Here is an 18,155-nt window from a genome sequence, read left to right as displayed (position 1 = left end):
CTGCATATGACAGCCATGACAACCGCACTCACTGACAAACATCCTCTCAAGCAGGCACCGTCCCATTAGACCTCCTCTCCCTGCTCTGCACCCCCAGCACCCACTGCCCGCTACATGCCGGCCCCTCAGAAGCTAGCTTCCTTGGAACGCTGCAGTGGAGAGCGTTGTGCTGCGAATCACGTGCCAGGATCACTCTCCCAGCCTCCACATCTCTTTTCTGTGTTTGCTCAAAAGTCACCATCCCAGTGAGGGACCCTGCCACCGTGTGTAAAACTGCAACTCGCCGGCGATCCTCCTTGTCACATTCGGCAGCTCGCCCATTGTGCTTCCCGCCTTCCTGCCCACACTCGTCATCTGTTAAGTACAGTTTAGAACAGTCTAGAATAATGTCTGGCACACGTTAGGCACACCACGATTGTTTGTTGAGTGAGTGAGCGAGCAGGAAGGAGAGACTGACTCTGTGGGATAGTTTTAAGAAAAGAACCTTTGGAGCTGGGCACGAAGGATTATGGGTAGACTTTAGCCACCAGCTTTTCTGGGAAAGGGCCTTCCTTGATGAAACGTCACAAAGGTGAAAATGTGATGGCCCTCATCAGCATTCCTGGAACGCGAGGAACGTGAAGTTCCACGTGACGTGACTGGCGTGTGTGGGAGGACCACAGCGGTGGTGGATCTGTATAGTAATAGGTAGAAAATAACTACTAGTAGCGTCAAGAGCAGATTCCTAGTCACTGCCCTTAAGTTCGTGGCCAGAAAGCTGACGAATGAAATCAGAACACAGGTGTGTGAGTGGCACACATAACCTGGACACACTTACTCGGACAAGTCTCTAACGCTAACAGCATTTGCAAGTGAGATCTGATTTTTATGGAGCACTTTTTTTTTTTTTTTGGTTTTGTTTTCTTTTCAAAACATGGTCACATGCTTATTAGAACTGAAGCTTCCATAACAACTGGCCAAAAGAGAGTGTTTACATGCTCAGAGAAGCGTTATTAAAAACTGAATAGCACCTTGTACTGGGGGAAATGGCACCTCAGAGCACCTAGGTGATACGCCTGAGGTCACTAGGCTAGGACAGGAGGCAGCCACTTGCTGCCTGTGCCAGGCTCCTCTCCAGCTCTGACACAATCCAAGGGGTCACCGTGCTTGGCGTTTGCAAGGCTTCTGGCGTTATTTAGTTTCCCCATTCATGGGCAGCAGCGGGGGTTTTTACCTACATGTATTTGCTGGTAGTGTTTTTCCTCCTCTCTTTTCTCTAGTTCAGCTCTCGTATAAATCACTGCTGAGAGGGCAAGTTCGTAACAGGCCGGTGTCTTTGTCTTTGTCTTTGCCTGTTTAGCGTGTTTAGCTTGAATCAGCTCTCGGTGTTGCCGGCTCTGGTGCGGTTCTTGGGCGGAAGGGAAGAGTGCGCATGTCACGAGCCCCACCCCCCCACCACCCCCCTTTGAGTGTCTCAAACAAACTGGCCGTTCTCTTTGGGAATTAACCCAGTCTTCTTGATCCCCTCCAGATGTTAGTAGGCAGGACGAGGCCGAGGGAGATTTCAGCGAAGGAGAACACTGGTATGGGAACTCCTCTGAGACTCCATCGGAAGCATCCTATGGGGAAGTCCAGGATAACTATAAGCTGTCCCTGGAGGACCGGATCCACGAGCCGTCCACATCCCCCGACACCTCCCTGGGCAGTGCCACCCCCAGCAGCCACACTCTGGAGCTGGTGGCACTTGATGGTGAGGTCCTTCGAGACTCCCTGCAGTGTCAAGACCACCTTTCACCTGGAGTGTCCTCTGTGTGTGACGATGACCCACCCAGTTCCAATAAACCTCTGAGTAGCAACTTGAGGAGACTGCTGGAGGCTGGGTCCCTCAAACTCGATGCCACTGCCAACGGCAGGGTGGAGTCTCCCGTGAATGTTGGCCCCGGTCTGTCATTTTCCCCGCCCTCCCACCATGCCCAGCAACTCAGTGTCCTGGCCAGGAAGCTGGCAGAGAAGCAGGACCAGAGTGACCAATACACCCCGAGTAACCGTTTCATATGGAATCAAGGTAAGTGGTTGCCGAACTCAACCACCACCTGTGGCCTGTCGCCAGACTCGGCCATCCTCAAACTGAAAGCCGCAGCCAATGCTGTTCTGCAGGATAAGTCCCTGTCTCGGACAGAGGAGAGCCTGAGGTTTGAGTCTTTTTCCTCACCCTTCAGCTCCCAATCGGCCAGCTCCACCTTGGCAGCTTTGTCTAAGAAAGTGAGTGAGAGGAGCCTGACTCCCGGTCAGGAGCATCCGCCTCCAGCCAGTTCTTTCCTGTCACTGGCTTCCATGACCTCCTCTGCAGCCCTTCTGAAAGAAGTGGCCGCCCGGGCCGCGGGTAGCCTCCTGGCTGAGAAATCATCCTTACTACCCGACGACCCTCTACCACTGCCGCCTTCTGAGAAGAAGCCAGAAAAGGTCACCCCGCCACCTCCGCCACCTCCGCCACCTCCGCCCACACAGCCTCAGTCCTTGGAATTATTGTTACTTCCGGTTTCCAAGGGACGAACCTCCAAACCCTCCAATTCAGGTATGGAATCTTGTTCAGCCACGCCGCGGGTCTCTTTGACTGTAAACTGCCTTTTTCACTGGGGCTCCCCATCCAAGACGAGGCAGAAATCAAAAAGCAAGAATACAACAAAAATCCTTAAAACGGACGGCATAATAGTCTTTCATGTGTGTGCCACACAAAGCCTTCACAAATAGCTGTGGTTTTGAAAAGTAATGAATAATCTTGGCGACATGCAATACTCCCTCTCTTTCATGCATAGCCCTACCCCCACCCGCACCCCTCACCAAGTTCAGACCAGGCCCGTACCAGATACATTTAATGGGGGGAGATCAAAGCGTCCTTGTCGGAGTGCAAGGCGTCAGTGAACACAGAGGGGGGAAAACACTGCTTTAGTGGGCAAGGGGAGGCCCTGCTGCCTCTGTCACAAATGGACTTTTGTGTAATCAGTAACTGCTCTGCCCTAATTGATCACAGCACACGCCTTTATGTTAGTGTTTTTATTACCTTTCTGTGGAATTTAAGCTTTGTTCACCTATCCTGTTCACCTGCAATTTCTTGTCAAACAGAATGCAAGAATTTCTTGCACGGGCTTCATTTTGTCCAAATCCACTCATACATGAAAGACTGTGTGTGTGGCGGTGTGAGACATCACTATCCCACAGAGCCCTGGCATTCACAGCCAGATCCTTGGAATGGGGGGTTTAGCAGTACCATGCCACCATGGCAATGCCCATTGGCTTGCTTTGAAACAGCATTTGTGATACATACCTGTTCTCTGCATGGGGGGTGATCCCAAATGTCTCTCAAGGCTATCCTGCCAAACTGGAACAGGGAGTAGTAGGCCATGTCCCCTCATCGTTAATACATATGACCATTGTGTGCCCCACCAACCTGTCAGTCATCTGCAGCTGCATTGGTGGAGTGTGCCCGAGATCACCCTCAGCCATCAGAGTTAACATCAGCTTGGTATACGTGGCACATTGCCGCCAAAGTTACTGAATGAGCTAAATGCCATAGTTGTGATCACAGTCAGAGTTACGCAGGGCCAGCAGGTTAGCCTGTGGGTAAAGGCGCCTGCCACCAACCTGAGTTTGATCCTCAGAACCCAAATGATGGGAGCAGAACATGTGCTACACACCTATGTGTACACACACACACACACACACACACACACACACACACAGTCACACCTTAATAAGTGTAAAGCAAATGATAGAAGCAACAACAAACTTTGTAAACAAGTTGGGCATAGGGACCTGTCATCCCAACACTCAGAAAGATCACAGACTTAGACCAGGCTGGACTCATAGTGAGGATGCTGTCTACAAACCAACTAACCAAAAAAACCCACGTGAGCAGTAGAACAGACCAAGGAGAACGGGACACAGGGATTTGGACTCACCGGAGGCAGGTGGTCCACTCCTGAGTTTCTGACGTGTCCTTAGAGTAACCCAATGCTTACTCAACTTAGGGTTTTATTTCTCCAGACTCCCCTCTTCTTCCTTGTGATGAACAGAGGGAAAAGGCTGAAGTGAAGATGAGTAAAAGGAGCTGGGTACTTTCCCAATAGGATAAATCACATTCGGCTTAGAGTCCTTTAGTTTAGGGAGGCAAGGCCGGATGCGACATGTGGTTGTATGTTCTCCTTTCTGCCTATGGAGGCTGTTTATGAGTGATGTTTATGTTATGCGTCAGACTGGCATCAGTGACTTGGAGAAGCCCACACACATCGAAGAGGGAAGGGTAGTGGAATGGAGGCTTGGAAAGAAAAGTCTGGAAAAGCCAGTCTCCTAAAGGCACACTGTCTCTCCATTATTTTAAAGTGGTCTTGGCTACAGAAGGCAAGAACAGCGAAAGAACACTTTGTCACTGAACTAACGGATGCACTGACAAGTGAGAAGGAAGTCACGAGTATCCAGGGCCAGGTTGGCTCCTTGCTTGTTTTGCTGTAGGATGTGCCTCTGAGGAGAGAAAGGTGTGCTCCTCTCTTGGTTTAAGCGTACTTAGCCTTCCTAACATCTCTGTGGGCTTTTCGCTAGAATTTAATGAGGGAGACCTGTAAGACACGTTTATTATTTCAGTCAGTGAACATTGAGATGTTCAAATGAAAAGCGGTGAGAGGGCGGCGAAAATGAGTGTAAAGTTGCTTTCCACCGAGCCTGATGACCCCAACGTGATCCCCGGAACCCACTTGATGGAAGGACAGAATCCGCTCTGCAAATTATCCTGACCTCCATCTGTGTCTGTGCCACATACGTGCACGCAAACACACACACACACACACACACACACACACACACACACACACACACACATGAGAATCGTAAGTGCACCTCTTACCACACTGTCATAGTGCTTTTCAGGTAACCGAGAACCACACCTGAATCCAGGTTGCCAAGAAACCAACAATTAGACCTTACTTTGGAGAGGTAGAGGCAGAGGGATCAGAGGTTCAAGGTCATCCTTGGCTACATAATGAGTTCGAGGTTAGTCTTGGCTGCAAGAGACCCTGTATGGGGGTGGGGTGGGGGGGGGGGGAGAAAAACAACTACCTCAAACAAATAAATACCATCCCTACCTCCCATCTCTGGAAAGAGGCCACAAAAATCACACAGCACCCTGATTTCAAGGAGGTTATTTTTAAAAGTTGTTTCTCAAAATGTTACCAAAAAAAAAAAAAAAGGCATATAAAGTTGTCTCTGGAGTTCCAAAGAGCTGTGTGCTAAGGAAGCTGCTCCTGTATCAAGTAATTTAGACACCAGACATTGCTTTGACCTTCTTTAGGTCAAGGGAGTCCAGATCATGAAAAAAAATAGTGTCTTTTAGGTCTGGCTTTATTCTTTTCTGAGCAGGACTCTGTTGTTGCCAGGTCGTGGTGTGTTGAATTCCTTGAGAGTCCAGCACTCGGTAGCCTTTCCGCCCCTCCGGAGAGATGTGACACTCGAGGGGGAGGCTTCTTTCAAGTGACCTGCGCCCCCAGCACATGCTACACCGCTCCTCTGAAAGGGGACACGCTGGAGGAAAGATGGTGTTCATTTGCTATAAAGATAAATGTCACACATTGACTCAATTCTCTTTGAAGCCACTGTTCTCTCACACAGCTCAGAATAAAATAAATGGTTTGATTTTTTTTCAAGACAAAGTTTCTTGTGGAAAACCAACTGCAGTCCCAGGATGCCGGGCTCCTGGTTAAGGAAATAACAGGTGGTGTTTTCAGAGCGAGGGTCTCCAAACCATTACCTTGTACTAAGTAAAATTTGCATAGACTTCAAAGCACCCTGGCCCCCAGAAGCTGACAGCTAAGGCTATTGGCAGGGTTGGTCCATAAGGATTTTCTGGGCTGCTGTTCCTTTTCACCTTTAATGGGTGCTCTGAAAATCATCATGGCAGATGCTCACAAAGTGGGCAGATGACCTCTCTCCATCCTCCCATTGGATCCACAGTTGCAAGAGCCTTAATCCAGAATGATTACATATACAGACCTGCCTAGAAAACTCACTTCCTGACAGGAGTCAAATCTGTGGCTGGTCTCAAACGTTTTCAAGGTGATTTAAGTATAGAATGCTATGGGTATCAGGCTTCTTCCTGCCTTAGTTCTATTCAATGCTTGGTAAGACATGAGTTGATAATGTCACCTCCCTAACAGTCTTGTTAGCTGTAGCCAGTTCCACCTCAACCTCTCATCCTCTGAAACAGCATTTGAGAGGCACGCTTAAGAGATTTCATGAAAAGATTTAAGGTCTGGGCTGGGGATGAAGGTGGGTTGGTCCAGTGCCTGGAGCTGTGGGCTAGATTTCCTGCACCACGTTAACTGGTTGTGGTGATGTGTAACTGTTAGGCCAGCGCTCCAGAGGTGGAGGCAGGAGGGTCAGAAGTTCAAAGTCTTCTTTGGCTGTATAACAGGTTTTCAGGCACCTGGAGCTACAAGAGACCTTGTCTCACAAACCAAACTCAAGCAAACAAAAAGAATTTAAAAAATCTCTACATGTATGTTGTGAGAGAGGAAGAGTCATCCTACACATATATGCATCAATCAAGCTCATATGTCTAAAGTGTTGGTGATAATGTAATGTGCATGGATTACACACACCTAGGGGTCCCCTGGCACCTATAAACACCATCTGTGTGTTTGGTAAGAGCTGTGTGAGCATTTACTCAATTGTAATTCACTCAATATCTTGACGTCCAGCACATCCTAGCGTGGGCTCTAGCCAGAAGCCTGTGATTTCAGAGCCTACGAAAACTTGAAATTGCTTTATTAATGCCTGAAATAATAAAACCTTTCATGCTTTATTATCATCTTTACTATTATTTAGCTCTGTGAAATTCCGTTTTTGTTGTTTTGTGGATTTATGTGTTGACAGTAGAACACCAAACTGGAAATTAAAAGGTGTGCTGTGGTCTCAGCCCTGTCTCTAGGTCTCACCCCTGCCCGTGTGCGCTCAGCTCTGCTTCATCGTGTGCAAACCGGGGTGTTTAGAATTGTCACTAGGCTCCCTTCCCGCTGTGACATCCCATGCACTTACTTACTGCTAATTTTCTAACTCTGCCTACTAACTCTCAACAAGCTTTCTTTTATTATTGTTGTTGTTGGTGATGATAAATGCATGGCATCTTTCCTTTCAAAGCTCCCACTCAGGTCTCCTGTAAGAGCATCTCCATTTTGTGCAGAATCTGTTAATTTTGATAGTTTAGTATGTACCATTCAACTTTAGCAATGATGTGAGGGCCAGCTAAGCTGCTCTCGGTTTGCTCTTGGAAGCAGCTGAGGTGTAAATGCTTGAGCACGCGTCTGCTGATTCATCCATTCATCCCGGGCTGTTTCTGGGTGTACCAGGAGAGGCACACACCTGTGGGTCCATGCTGGCCCTGTTAGGGCTACCCTGCAGCCTGCCTCTTCTCTCCGTTCTATTTCCAGCACTCGCGTATTCATTTCCCACTGCGCTCTCAGCCCAGCCCTTTTCACTGAGCCTCATTGCAGTCTAGCACACTTACTGAGTAATGTGTTGAAGCTGGCACTATCTGCAGCTCTGAGGAGACACAGATAGGGTGCCTCAGCTGCATGCCCCTTTGCCCACATCTCTGCAGCTCTGAGGAGACACAGGTAGGGTGTGTCAGCTACATTCCTCTTTGCCCACATCTCTGGAGCTCTGAGGAGACATTTGCCCACATCTCTGCAGCTCTGAGGAGACATAGGTAAGGTGCCTCAGCCACACGCCCCTTTGCCCACATCTCTGCAGCTCGGAGGAGACACAAGTAGGGTGAGTCAGCTACATTCACCTTTGCCCACATCTCACCTCTCTGATCTTCTTTCTCTCCAGGACCCGGATCTGGTCATCTAGAGCTTGAGTAGGCTAAGCTGCACAGTGGGCTCCTGGTCCTTATCTCCTCAGGGCTCTGAGCTGCATATTCACAGCTGTTATTTGCATCTGCTCTGAGGGTGGGCTCTCTGCCTGGGAGGGTGTGTCTAGGGCATCATCATCCCTCACAGTCTAACCTACAACTGCTAAGTGCTTGCCTTGACCTGGGTTGTTTCCTGTCTCATTGTCCGTCGAGTGAGTGTGTTTTCTCCAAAGGCGCACATTTGCAGCCCCTCACCCCACAGCATCATTAGCATCAGGTGGAATTTTGTTTGCAGTGGTGTATTTGAGGGGATGTGTTTACCAGGCAGTTGCAGACTGGGTCGAAGCATGAACACCTCCATCCTGGTGCTTCCCTGAATGTGTGCTTCATCCCGGGGAAGTGCTCCGTCTCCCCAAGGCTCTAAATGCAAGCAGTTTGGCATATGAAGGAAGCTTCATTCTTCCTCCCCATCTCTTGTCGTTAACGGCATCATGTACCCATGGGAGGCGTCCTAAAATGTGAAGTTGCTTCCTTGAACACATACCTATGCAAATGTCACCAGGAGCTGATCAGTGGCACAGTGCATTCTGGTGACGTTTGTCACATGGCTTCTGTCTTCCATTCCTTCCAAGATAGCTTAAATTTTCCAAACAGAGAGCTGAAGAGATGGTTCGGGTAAAGAGCTTGTTGCACAAGCGGAAGGCCCTGGCTCACCCCCGAGAACCCACATAAAAGTGTGCACCTTTGTAAACCCCATGCCAGGGCCGCTGAGACTGGCAGATCCCAAGGACTTCCCAACCAGCCCCTCTATCGCATGGGCTAGATCCAGGTTCAAGTAGAGACTTAGTCTCAAAAATAAAAAATGGTGGGGAGTGATTGAGGAAGTCGCCTGATAATGATAGCTGGCCTCCACAAACACATACAGACATAAAAAAATCCAAATAGTTATGAGTGTAGTTATTTTTTCAGTCAGCGTTTTCTCACTATTACATCTTCTTCTAGTCTATTCAAGGACACCCTGATTTGCGCACGATTCATGTGTATTTTGGAGCTAATTAAAACTAAAGGCAGCACAGTTTAAAGATGAAATAAATGGATTTATATGGAGTGCTAATATGCAGGGCTTATTACATTTATGCATTATTTATTTGGAATCAACTGAGTTTCTACATTGCCAGGGCTACTTACGGACAACACTAGAAAGACCCTGGTACAAGGAAGTATGTTGCATGCAATACACTTGAAAATGCGGAATCCGTGATTAAGATGGTGGCTGGGGAGGCAACTGAAAGAGCAGAGAAGTTGTTGATCGTGTAGGCAAGACACAGCCCTAGGGTAATCTGCAATCTGGCAGTGTTCGTTTTCCAGTTCATGCCTTCCTCGGGTGTGTGGCGGAGGTCTCAGTGTCTCTTTCTTTCCTCGGCTTGCTTTGTAAAGTGAGTTTCTGGTTTCAGTAGCGGGAAGCACTCCTGGAAAACAGGGGCATGGACACAGCCTATTTGTGCACGTCCTCCATATTACTCAGATCTTCTTCTGACCCAGAATAGACATCATTAGCGTCTTCTGTCTCTATTGTGTAAGGACAACCGCACCTAGAGGCTCAGTCCAGGCTTTTTTTTTTTTTTTTGACAATCTGTTGTTTAACACGCAGCCTTTGGGGACCAAGATATCAGTGTGGTGGAAACAATGACGGAGAGAAAGAGTGATGCAAAATCGGGGATGGGATGAGATGAGGCCAGATAGTCAACACGGACAGAGGGAAGCTCTGGCCTCTCATGAGTGAATGATATGGGACTGCCCAAAGTACTTTTCTTAACAGTAGAAGAAACACTCAGTTGTCCTCACCTGCTGCAAATCCAAACACCAGAAGTTGACTTCACAATGTTGAGGGCATATTTTCAGTTAGAGGATGTGTTTTTCAAGTTGCTTGGTTAAGCCAACTAGTATTATTTAAAAAAAATTTTTTTTTAAATCTCCTCACCTTATTTCAGAGCCTTCTTGGTTTCATCCATTTTAAGTGGCTCTTGGCATGTAGGAACAGAGTTGACTCAATGAATAAATAATGAGATTATCTTCAAGTATGCACTCGGGAATGCTCCCTTTAAAAATCACAGAAGTAATGTTTGTATTTAAAAATTCAAATAGTACAGGATGGACAGAGAACACAGTTGTTCCCCCACATCCACACATGTGCCTTGACTCCTTCCCCTTAGCCCACAGGATCCAAATAAGCCTCACACTTTCTATTTGTTTTTGTGTATTCTTTTTAACCATAATTTCTTCCCGTGTGTGTGTGTGTGTGTGTGTGTGTGTGTGTGTGTGTGTGTGTGTGTAAACTTCTGAGAGTGCACATCAAGGCCAGAGGTCTCTGTTGCATGCCTTCTGATATGCCATCTACGAATTATTGTCACAAAAATGCAACAAAGCCTCAAACTAGCATTTTATCAAAATAGAGGTAATCATAATAACTTTTTGAAAAGAGCCAAACATACCATATGGACATATGGACACAGTCAGCCATAGAGCATGCGGAGGGGCTCCTGGGGGGCGGGGGGAAGGATTCCTCAGGACAGATGAACCAATTTCTTTCATCATAAATTGTACAGAGGGGCCTCAGCCTGTAGAGCGCTTGCTCCTAAGGATGAGGACCCAAGTTAGGATCCCCAGTACTTCGTTAAAGCCAGGCTCAGCAGTGTACACCTATAATCTCACTGCTGGGTAACCGGAGACAGGAGGGTCTCAGGAGGTCACTGGCCTGGCTGGAATAGTGAGTTTCAAATAAAATAAAAAGTAAAATTAATCTAGGGATGTCTCTCAGAGGAGGCCTGGGTTCTACCTCAGGGACACACACACACACACACCCACACACCCACACACACACACACACACACACACACACACACACTCACTCAATTACTTACACACAGAGAGCCTTCGTCAGCACCCATTTTTATTCTGCACACCCCTAAATTGTCCGGATGGGTCAGAATTTAAGCAACAGTATCGTAACTGGCGCTTCCTCAGGAGAACGGCGCAGGAGACAGCAATCCGAGCTGCACTTAGCGGAAGCAGTTGGTCTGTTTGCTTCCCTGAAAATTGGAAGCGTTTGTGATGGCCTGGTGTGTCCCTTGCTGCAGTAGGCAGCCAGGCCCCGTGCAGATCAGAGAAAGGCAGGACACGTTACTAGAGGCAAGCAGAGGGACAAACATAAGAGGAAAATAAAAACTGAAAACCCCTGACCTGAGGACCCCCTGACGGCTAAATTGGCAGCCGCCTCTGTCCGCACAGCCACAGCTAAACAAGTCACCAGTGGCGATGCTGAGTTGTGTCTCTGCTGGAGGCCAGCGTGTGAGCTTTCTGCTCCTTGTTTGGTTTTCTGTGGGGGAACAGGGCATTATTCCCTGTCCCATGCAGTGCGACGGCCGTTATTTCTCACTCATTTCAAGTGAGAATTCAGATATAGACTCGGGCTTCCCTGCCTTGGGGGGGGGTGCTTCTGGGGCGAGGCTCAGTCCTTCTGCAGATGTCTTCTCAGTACATGACAGCCTTTGGGAGTAAGGCTTTCCCAGGCGGGGTGATGAGTGGTGGCCGGATGGAACCCCAACAGAACGTGGGCTTCTTCCTAAAGAAGAGCAGCCGTAAGACGTTCCCCATAGTTATAATCCTAGAATTTCCAAAGGGGGAGGCACCGAAGACACGTCCAGTGCTTCAGGGCCTCGTGTGATTTACTGTCAGATGCAATGTGCCTTTTCGGTTTCCTTAATGTTCCCTTTCCACCCCCTCCTCCTCCCTTTTCCAAGCCCCGGAAGAAGAAAGCGGAAAGCCTTTCCAGTGTCCAATATGTGGTCTGGTTATAAAACGGAAGAGTTACTGGAAGCGCCATATGGTGATCCACACAGGCTTAAAAAGTCACCAGTGTCCCCTCTGCCCGTTCCGGTGTGCTCGCAAGGACAATCTCAAATCTCACATGAAGGTAAGCCATTTGTAGGTTGGCATGGCTGGGCTCCCCTCAGATTACCTGCTGCAGGAGGCCTCTTGGCTGGCAGAGAGCACTGGCAGAGCAGGCCCAAGAAAGCTAGCATTGTGTCCTGAGTAGAGTGGAAGGGGTCGTCCTCAAGGAGAGACCCCAGTCTTAGGCTCAGGTCCCTGAGACTGTCAGGAGTTGAGCTAGCATCTCTTGGGGTGACACTAAACATCCGAGGATGTAATTTTCTTTTTCTCCTCTTCCCTTTTGTTTTTTTTTTTGTTTTGTTTTGTTTTTTTGTTTGTTTGTTTTTTTGGGACTGTAGATCAGACTGGTCTTGGCCTCACAGCTCCAACTGCCTCTGTCTTTTGAGTGCTGGGATTAAAGGTGTGAGCCACCACCACCTGGATTACATGAAAACCAATTGTGAGGTCTGCAGAGGAGCTCAGCAGTTAAGCACTTGATGGGTTAGCATAAGACCAAGTTCCAGGCTGGAGAGATGGCTCAGTGGTTAAGAGCTCTGCTTGCTCTTCCAGAGGTCCTGAGTTCAAATTCCAGCAACAACATGGTGGGTCACAGGCATCTATAATGCAATCTGATGCCCTCTGCTAAAGATAAAGCACTCATATGCAATAAATTAAAAAAAAAAAAAACCAAGTTCCAATGGCCAGAAACCTTTGTAAGAGATGGGAAGGGGCAGCCTATGCCCTGTAATTCCACCCTCAAATGAGGGAAACACGGTTCCCCGATCAAGCTGGCTAGCTAAGACTAGCCATATTGCCTAGCTCTGGTTTGATTGACAAACCTTGCCTCAATGACTAAGGTAGATGCGTGATCAAGGATGATTTCTGACATCGCTTATGGCTTCTACATACATGTGCACACATGCACATGCTTGTGTGTACAAACATGCACACGTGCACCAATACACATGCAAGCATAGCTACACACAGGACACCGCACACCTTTTCTACTGAGGCTTTGCTTCAGCTTGGGGGTGGGGGCGGAAACTCATGAAGTCTCAAAAGCTTGACATTTCGATTTTGACAAAGACTTGAACTGAAATCTTCCCAGTATTTGGTCAAGTAACATTGAGACTCTGGGTTTTCTTGTCTCCCTAATGGGAAGCAGCCGTGGCAGGCGCTGTCCTTAGTGCTAAAGGAAATAATAGTAACAGTGGGCCTGAGCCAGAGCTGGTCACCACCATTCCCTAACACTGTGATGTGATGAGGAAAACATTATCCTACTGATAACTCTCAACATGGCTTAGATGCGACATTACATGTAAAGTGTCTCTTCTTCTGGATAACTCTAGTAGATATTTGCTTATGTTGAAATCTTGCCTTTGAGTCTTTGTGCATAGATCAGTAATTGCTGTTCAGACTGAAGATCTAGAAAGCGTGGTCACACAGAATTTCTATTACTATAGACAATTCCTTAGGAGACTTTTTAAAAAGTAAATATATGATGTAATTTGTTTCCTCTCATTGGCCTTTTTCTCCTGGGGTCAGCAGCGACCCCTTCGTCTTCGGAATTCACTTGGGCAAGAGTTCTGGTTGACCGGACTTTACCAAGTCCTTGGTTATTAACTTAGTGCTCCTCATCCTCAGTCTCTTTTTCCCTAGGTAAAACGTCATGCCTATAGCGACGAGACTTCAAAAAGAATGTCTTTTTAAAACCAGAACTTGCGTTAGTGACTGCGGCCTAAGCTGTGTTTAGAAATCAGGTCTGGCGAATTTAAAGCTTCAGCGAGCAGAAAACTTGCATCTACCCTGACGCCTTGTAAGCTTGGTTTCAGCTCAGGGTCACTTAAAACAACCTATTTATAAACTCATGGGAAAAAAAAGGCTGGGTTTCAATAGCAGGAACTAGTGACCCTGACGCTACAGGGACATGAGCTAGTGCCTTGATGACAGAGGCGGACGGCCATGACAGTGCTGCAGATGAGAGCGGCCAGGGCTCGGCAGGTCGTGGGGTCCTGAGTGCTTTCAGAACAGATCAATAACCACTACAATAAAGCAGTTGTGTGAAATCGCTGCTTTATTCAAACTCATGGTGTCCTATCCTGTTGAGCTGTGACTTGAGCTTTTGATAGCAGAAGTGTGAGAACAGCTTATGCAAGTTCAATTTTATCAAAGGTGTACCTTCTTGTCCCTGCTCTCCTTCTACTCTTGGCCTTAAAGCACTTTTATTTTATTTTATTGAATAGAATTTAACTTTGCAAAACTTGGCAAGTATTTCTCCATAGAACTGTTATGGCATACTTTTATTTATGCGCATCCATAATTCTGTTACTTTTACCAGACTTTGAAAAGGTAGATAATTTTTTCTAAAATGATTTTTTTTCTAGGAGAAGTAGGGGCAGTCTGACTTAGCTTCGTGAGAGTCTCTGACGTGGTGATCTCAGCTTGGTGAGAACTCATGGCTTAGGAGCTGTGAGCGCTTAGCAGTGTGGCTGAAGCCCTCTAAGCCTCTGTTACCACTAACGGAGAAAACAAACATATGGTCTTTCTCACCGGGTGAGAGTTAATGAGATCATCCGCGTAGAGACTTAACACAGAGCCCAGTGTGGAGAAGCAGCGTCGGTGAATACAGCCAATACAACGGTCGTCATCTGAAAGCACATCAACATTTACAGCTAGCGATCATAAATGGGATGCTTGAAGAAATTATGCCAACATGAGTTTTATGGCTTCTCTCTCTTTGCGATGTAGCTTTAGTGCTGAGAATTGACAAAAACCGATACAAAGAATATGAAATTGGCCATTTATCTCATCCTGCATAAGTAGCTGCTATCTTAGGATATATAATCTCCCATATTGATTACATTGGTTCCACTTTATTTATTCAACAAATTCAGTACGTATTATATTCCTCCGTAGGCCTAGGCACTGTACGATTATTTTTATTTTGCAAGCCTTCATTTCCCCCACAATGTTTTGTGCAAATGCGTTTGATGGCCAGCTATACCAGGCACTTGAAATACCTCCAGCTTCCTCAGGGTTGGCTTAGAGTTCATGATGTCTTCTCCAACTGTCCCCGGTGAGTGAGCATCCGGGACTCGTATGTGGGACTCATGAGCTCACACTGAATGGAAACGGCAAAGAGCGCTGTGCAGATGGAGAAGACACGTCACATCACGGGAAAGAAACTGGGCCAGAGGTCACGTGTGAGTTCTGCCCTTCCGAGGTCGCCATGCAGAGAACTGGGACCACTCATGAGAGCCTCGGCTGCCTGGCCTGGTCCCCTAAGGAGGTTGAGCAGACACTGTTCAGACTTCCCCCAAGTCTTGAAGTGTGTCAGTGCGCATGTCCCATGTCTATTTACCCAGGACATGGCCTTGATGTCAGGTCGGTAATGCCTGTCAGTAAATCTAGCGAGACTCCCTTAATACAGGCCAGCATTTCTTCTCTGTGAGGTACTTCAAAGCACATACTGGGCTAAAGGGAATAAAACTTATAACAGAAAAGCTCTTTTCTGTCAGGAGAGGGAGAAGACATCACCACTGGGCAGTGAGGACAGTGTTTCTCTCAAAGGCCGCATGGAAGCTGCATTCCAGGTGGGGAGCTGTAGCTCAAATAAATTCACAAGTGTCAAAGTGAGCCCAGTTCTGTTTTGTCTTTCATCTTATAACAAATATCCTAAAACTCAGTACAACAAGGCCTGGCCGAGGTGGAAAAGGAGGCACAAGAACTCTGACTCGTAGTGCCTCTTTTCACTGAGTGTCAGCCCCCTACCCCAACACACAACCATCTGCTCTTGGTTTTGGAATCTGGGCTCATCTGTCCCATTTCTTCTTCCGGGGTGGCTTCTGTTGCTTCTGTTCCTGGATTAGCTCCTCTCTGGGGTCAGTAGATGTGAGGACACTTCTGAAATGGAATCTGCCCCGTGGCACTGTGCTCAGGGCCGTGGAAGCTTCCTGACCAGTGACCTTTAGCACTTGCCTCCGGGCATGCCAGTGTGGATACCTGTCAGGAGTCCTTGAGACTGTGACCTGAGGCCTCTGGGGGGCCTCTTCTTGAGTGACCTGGGCTGAGGAGCTGGTCTGGGAGGCTTCTGGAATCTGCTAGAAAGCAAATGAAAGGATTGGTGCCCAGACAGGCCCTATTATGGCAAAGAAAGGAAGGGGTTCTGTTGCAGAGAAGGACGTGGTATTTCCTCACCTCCTCCCTCTCCTGGGGTACAGGAGAAGCCTTTAATGGGTAGGACTCCCATCACAACTGGGTTTAAGTTTTTATGGTTATTTCTGTTAAGGAACACCGGCTTTGAAGGCTCAGAACATCTTTTGTTGTTTTTTGCAGAAAACCACAGTGGGGTGCTGTGGCAGCAGGATCTCACGATTAACTTTTAATTTCTTTGCTTTTGTTGGTCACTTAACATTATTTAAAGTGTGTTTTGGCTGGTGAAGAATGCTTTTGGATTTCATTCAGAAAGCATAAACAGCTGTAGTAAAACTTGCACTCTTGGAACGGAGAGCTGAGCAAAGTGGCCAGGTGGTTCAGAAGATGGACAAATGAGCCTCTAACTTCGCTGAGACCCAGGTTCAAATCCCTCTCGGGTCACCTCTGACCTAGGGAGTGTCAATTTTGTTTTGAGTGCCAATTGCTTTCGTGCTTGTTTGCTCAGAGCATGCAACTCTGCTCCCACCCCCACCCCCGCTGCCCTCGTAGATCATTTGGCTCAGATTTACACCATTGGCAGATCCACTCAAGGGAGGGCCAGTCCTGAAATAGCACAGTGTAGCAGGTCAGTACTGAGGCACGTTGGCTAGATGAATGGAGAAATCACAAGTTTATGAGCACCTGCCAGCTCGAAGCCTGGCTTGGGCCAACACAGTGATTTCCTCAATTTTTCCAAGCACTAAATTTGGTAGGGACGGGAAGAAAGAAAAGTTTATCGCCATTTTTTTTCTTACAGGCCGTGGGTACAAGCATGTTTGGGGCTCGGCGTGAAAGGCTGGCCTCTCTCTTCACTGTGGAACACCTTTTTCTAGACCCCCTAGCGATGTTTTTGACTTGGTCTCCTTCTGCCCAGATGGTTTTTCTCTCGTTTTTCCTTTCTTCATATGAAACTGGGTTCAAAATACTTCTTGAGGTTGGGATGTTCCATTCCCTTGTCTGTAAAGCTGGAGTACCCTGGAGGGATTTTTACTTTCTTTTTTGTGTTGGCAAAGTAACAAATTCTCTGGGTGGCCGTCGCTGGATCTATACTCAAGATTATTGTTACGAGAACCGCACCGAAAGGTTGTGTCTTCCGATCCCTAAGTTTACAGTGTCTATCAAGTGAGATCGGTTGACTACCTCATTAGAAAGATTCTACCCAGCCAGGTGTGGTGGTGCAGACCTTTAATCCTAGCACTTGGGAGGCAGAGGCAGGCAGATCTCTGTGAGTTCGAGGCCAGCCTGGTCTACAAAGCAAGTCCAAAACAGCCAAGGCTACACAGAGAAACCCTGTCTTGAAAAAACAAAAGGAAAAAAAAAAAAGATTCTACCCAAGACAGAACTGAGGCTTCAGGATAGACATTTAACCTCCATTTTGTGTTTCAAACTGACTTTATTTTGCCCAGTGCATCATGGCGATCACCCTCTCTGGCGCTTCTCTTCCCTGGGCCTGTGTGGGCTGAGGGACTTACTGATGAATGCCTGGCCACACAGAGAGGCATCTTCCGTAAGCGCAAGGCACCTAGTTCAACTCTCCCTGTTTCTCTGCAGGTTCATCAGCACCAGGACCGGGGAGAGACCTTTCAGTGCCAGCTGTGCCCTTTCACTTCCTCACGCCACTTCAGCCTGAAACTGCACATGCGTTGCCATCAGCACTTCCTGAGGACAGAGGCCAAGGTGAAGGAGGAGATCCCAGACCCAGATGTCAAGGGATCTCCCCACCTCAGTGACAGTGGCTGCCTGGGGCAGCAGAGGGAAGGAGGAGGGACAGAGCTAGTGGGGACCGTGATGACGTCCAATACTCCAGAGAGGACTGGCCAGGGTGGGGCTGGCGTTGCACCTTTGCTGGTGAAGGAGGAGCCCCAGGAAGAGAACGGCCCGCCCACCTCCTTTACCCTGAATGCTGCCGACAGGCCCGCCAACCACACAAAGCTGAAAGACCCCTCCGAGTGTGTGTCCAACAGTGCAGCAGCATTGTTCAGCCAGGACATCTCGGTTAAGATGGCCTCCGATTTTCTCATGAAGCTGTCAGGTACTTGCCTAGGGTTGTGTTCTCTCTCTCTCTCCTCACCTGTGCAATGAGATGGCAGGATTAGGTGATTTCAAGGGGCCTTGAGCTCCAACACTTGATACGTTGATACATTTTCTTTTT

At 47.8% G+C, this 18,155-nt stretch overlaps 1 protein-coding gene across 6 annotated transcripts in view; it reads left to right on the top strand.

The window, feature by feature from the left end:
• Positions 1–18,155, top strand: part of ZNF827 (zinc finger protein 827) — a 175,199-nt gene that overhangs the window by 31,729 nt on the left and 125,315 nt on the right. For all 6 annotated transcript variants that reach the window (XM_084757517.1, XM_084757521.1, XM_084757518.1 and 3 more), the window contains exons 2-4: positions 1,511–2,554; positions 11,680–11,852; positions 17,555–18,035. In XM_084757517.1, the coding sequence (XP_084613643.1) occupies positions 1,511–2,554; positions 11,680–11,852; positions 17,555–18,035 (1,698 nt within the window). The remainder of the gene's footprint in view (positions 1–1,510; positions 2,555–11,679; positions 11,853–17,554; positions 18,036–18,155) is intronic.

Source organism: Acomys minous (genome assembly GCF_964271855.1).
Source record: "Acomys minous genome assembly, chromosome: 14".
In the NCBI taxonomy this organism is placed as follows: Eukaryota; Metazoa; Chordata; class Mammalia; order Rodentia; family Muridae; genus Acomys; species Acomys minous.
Note: the sequence above shows the minus strand (reverse complement) of the source record. Positions and strands in the feature narration are given on the sequence as shown.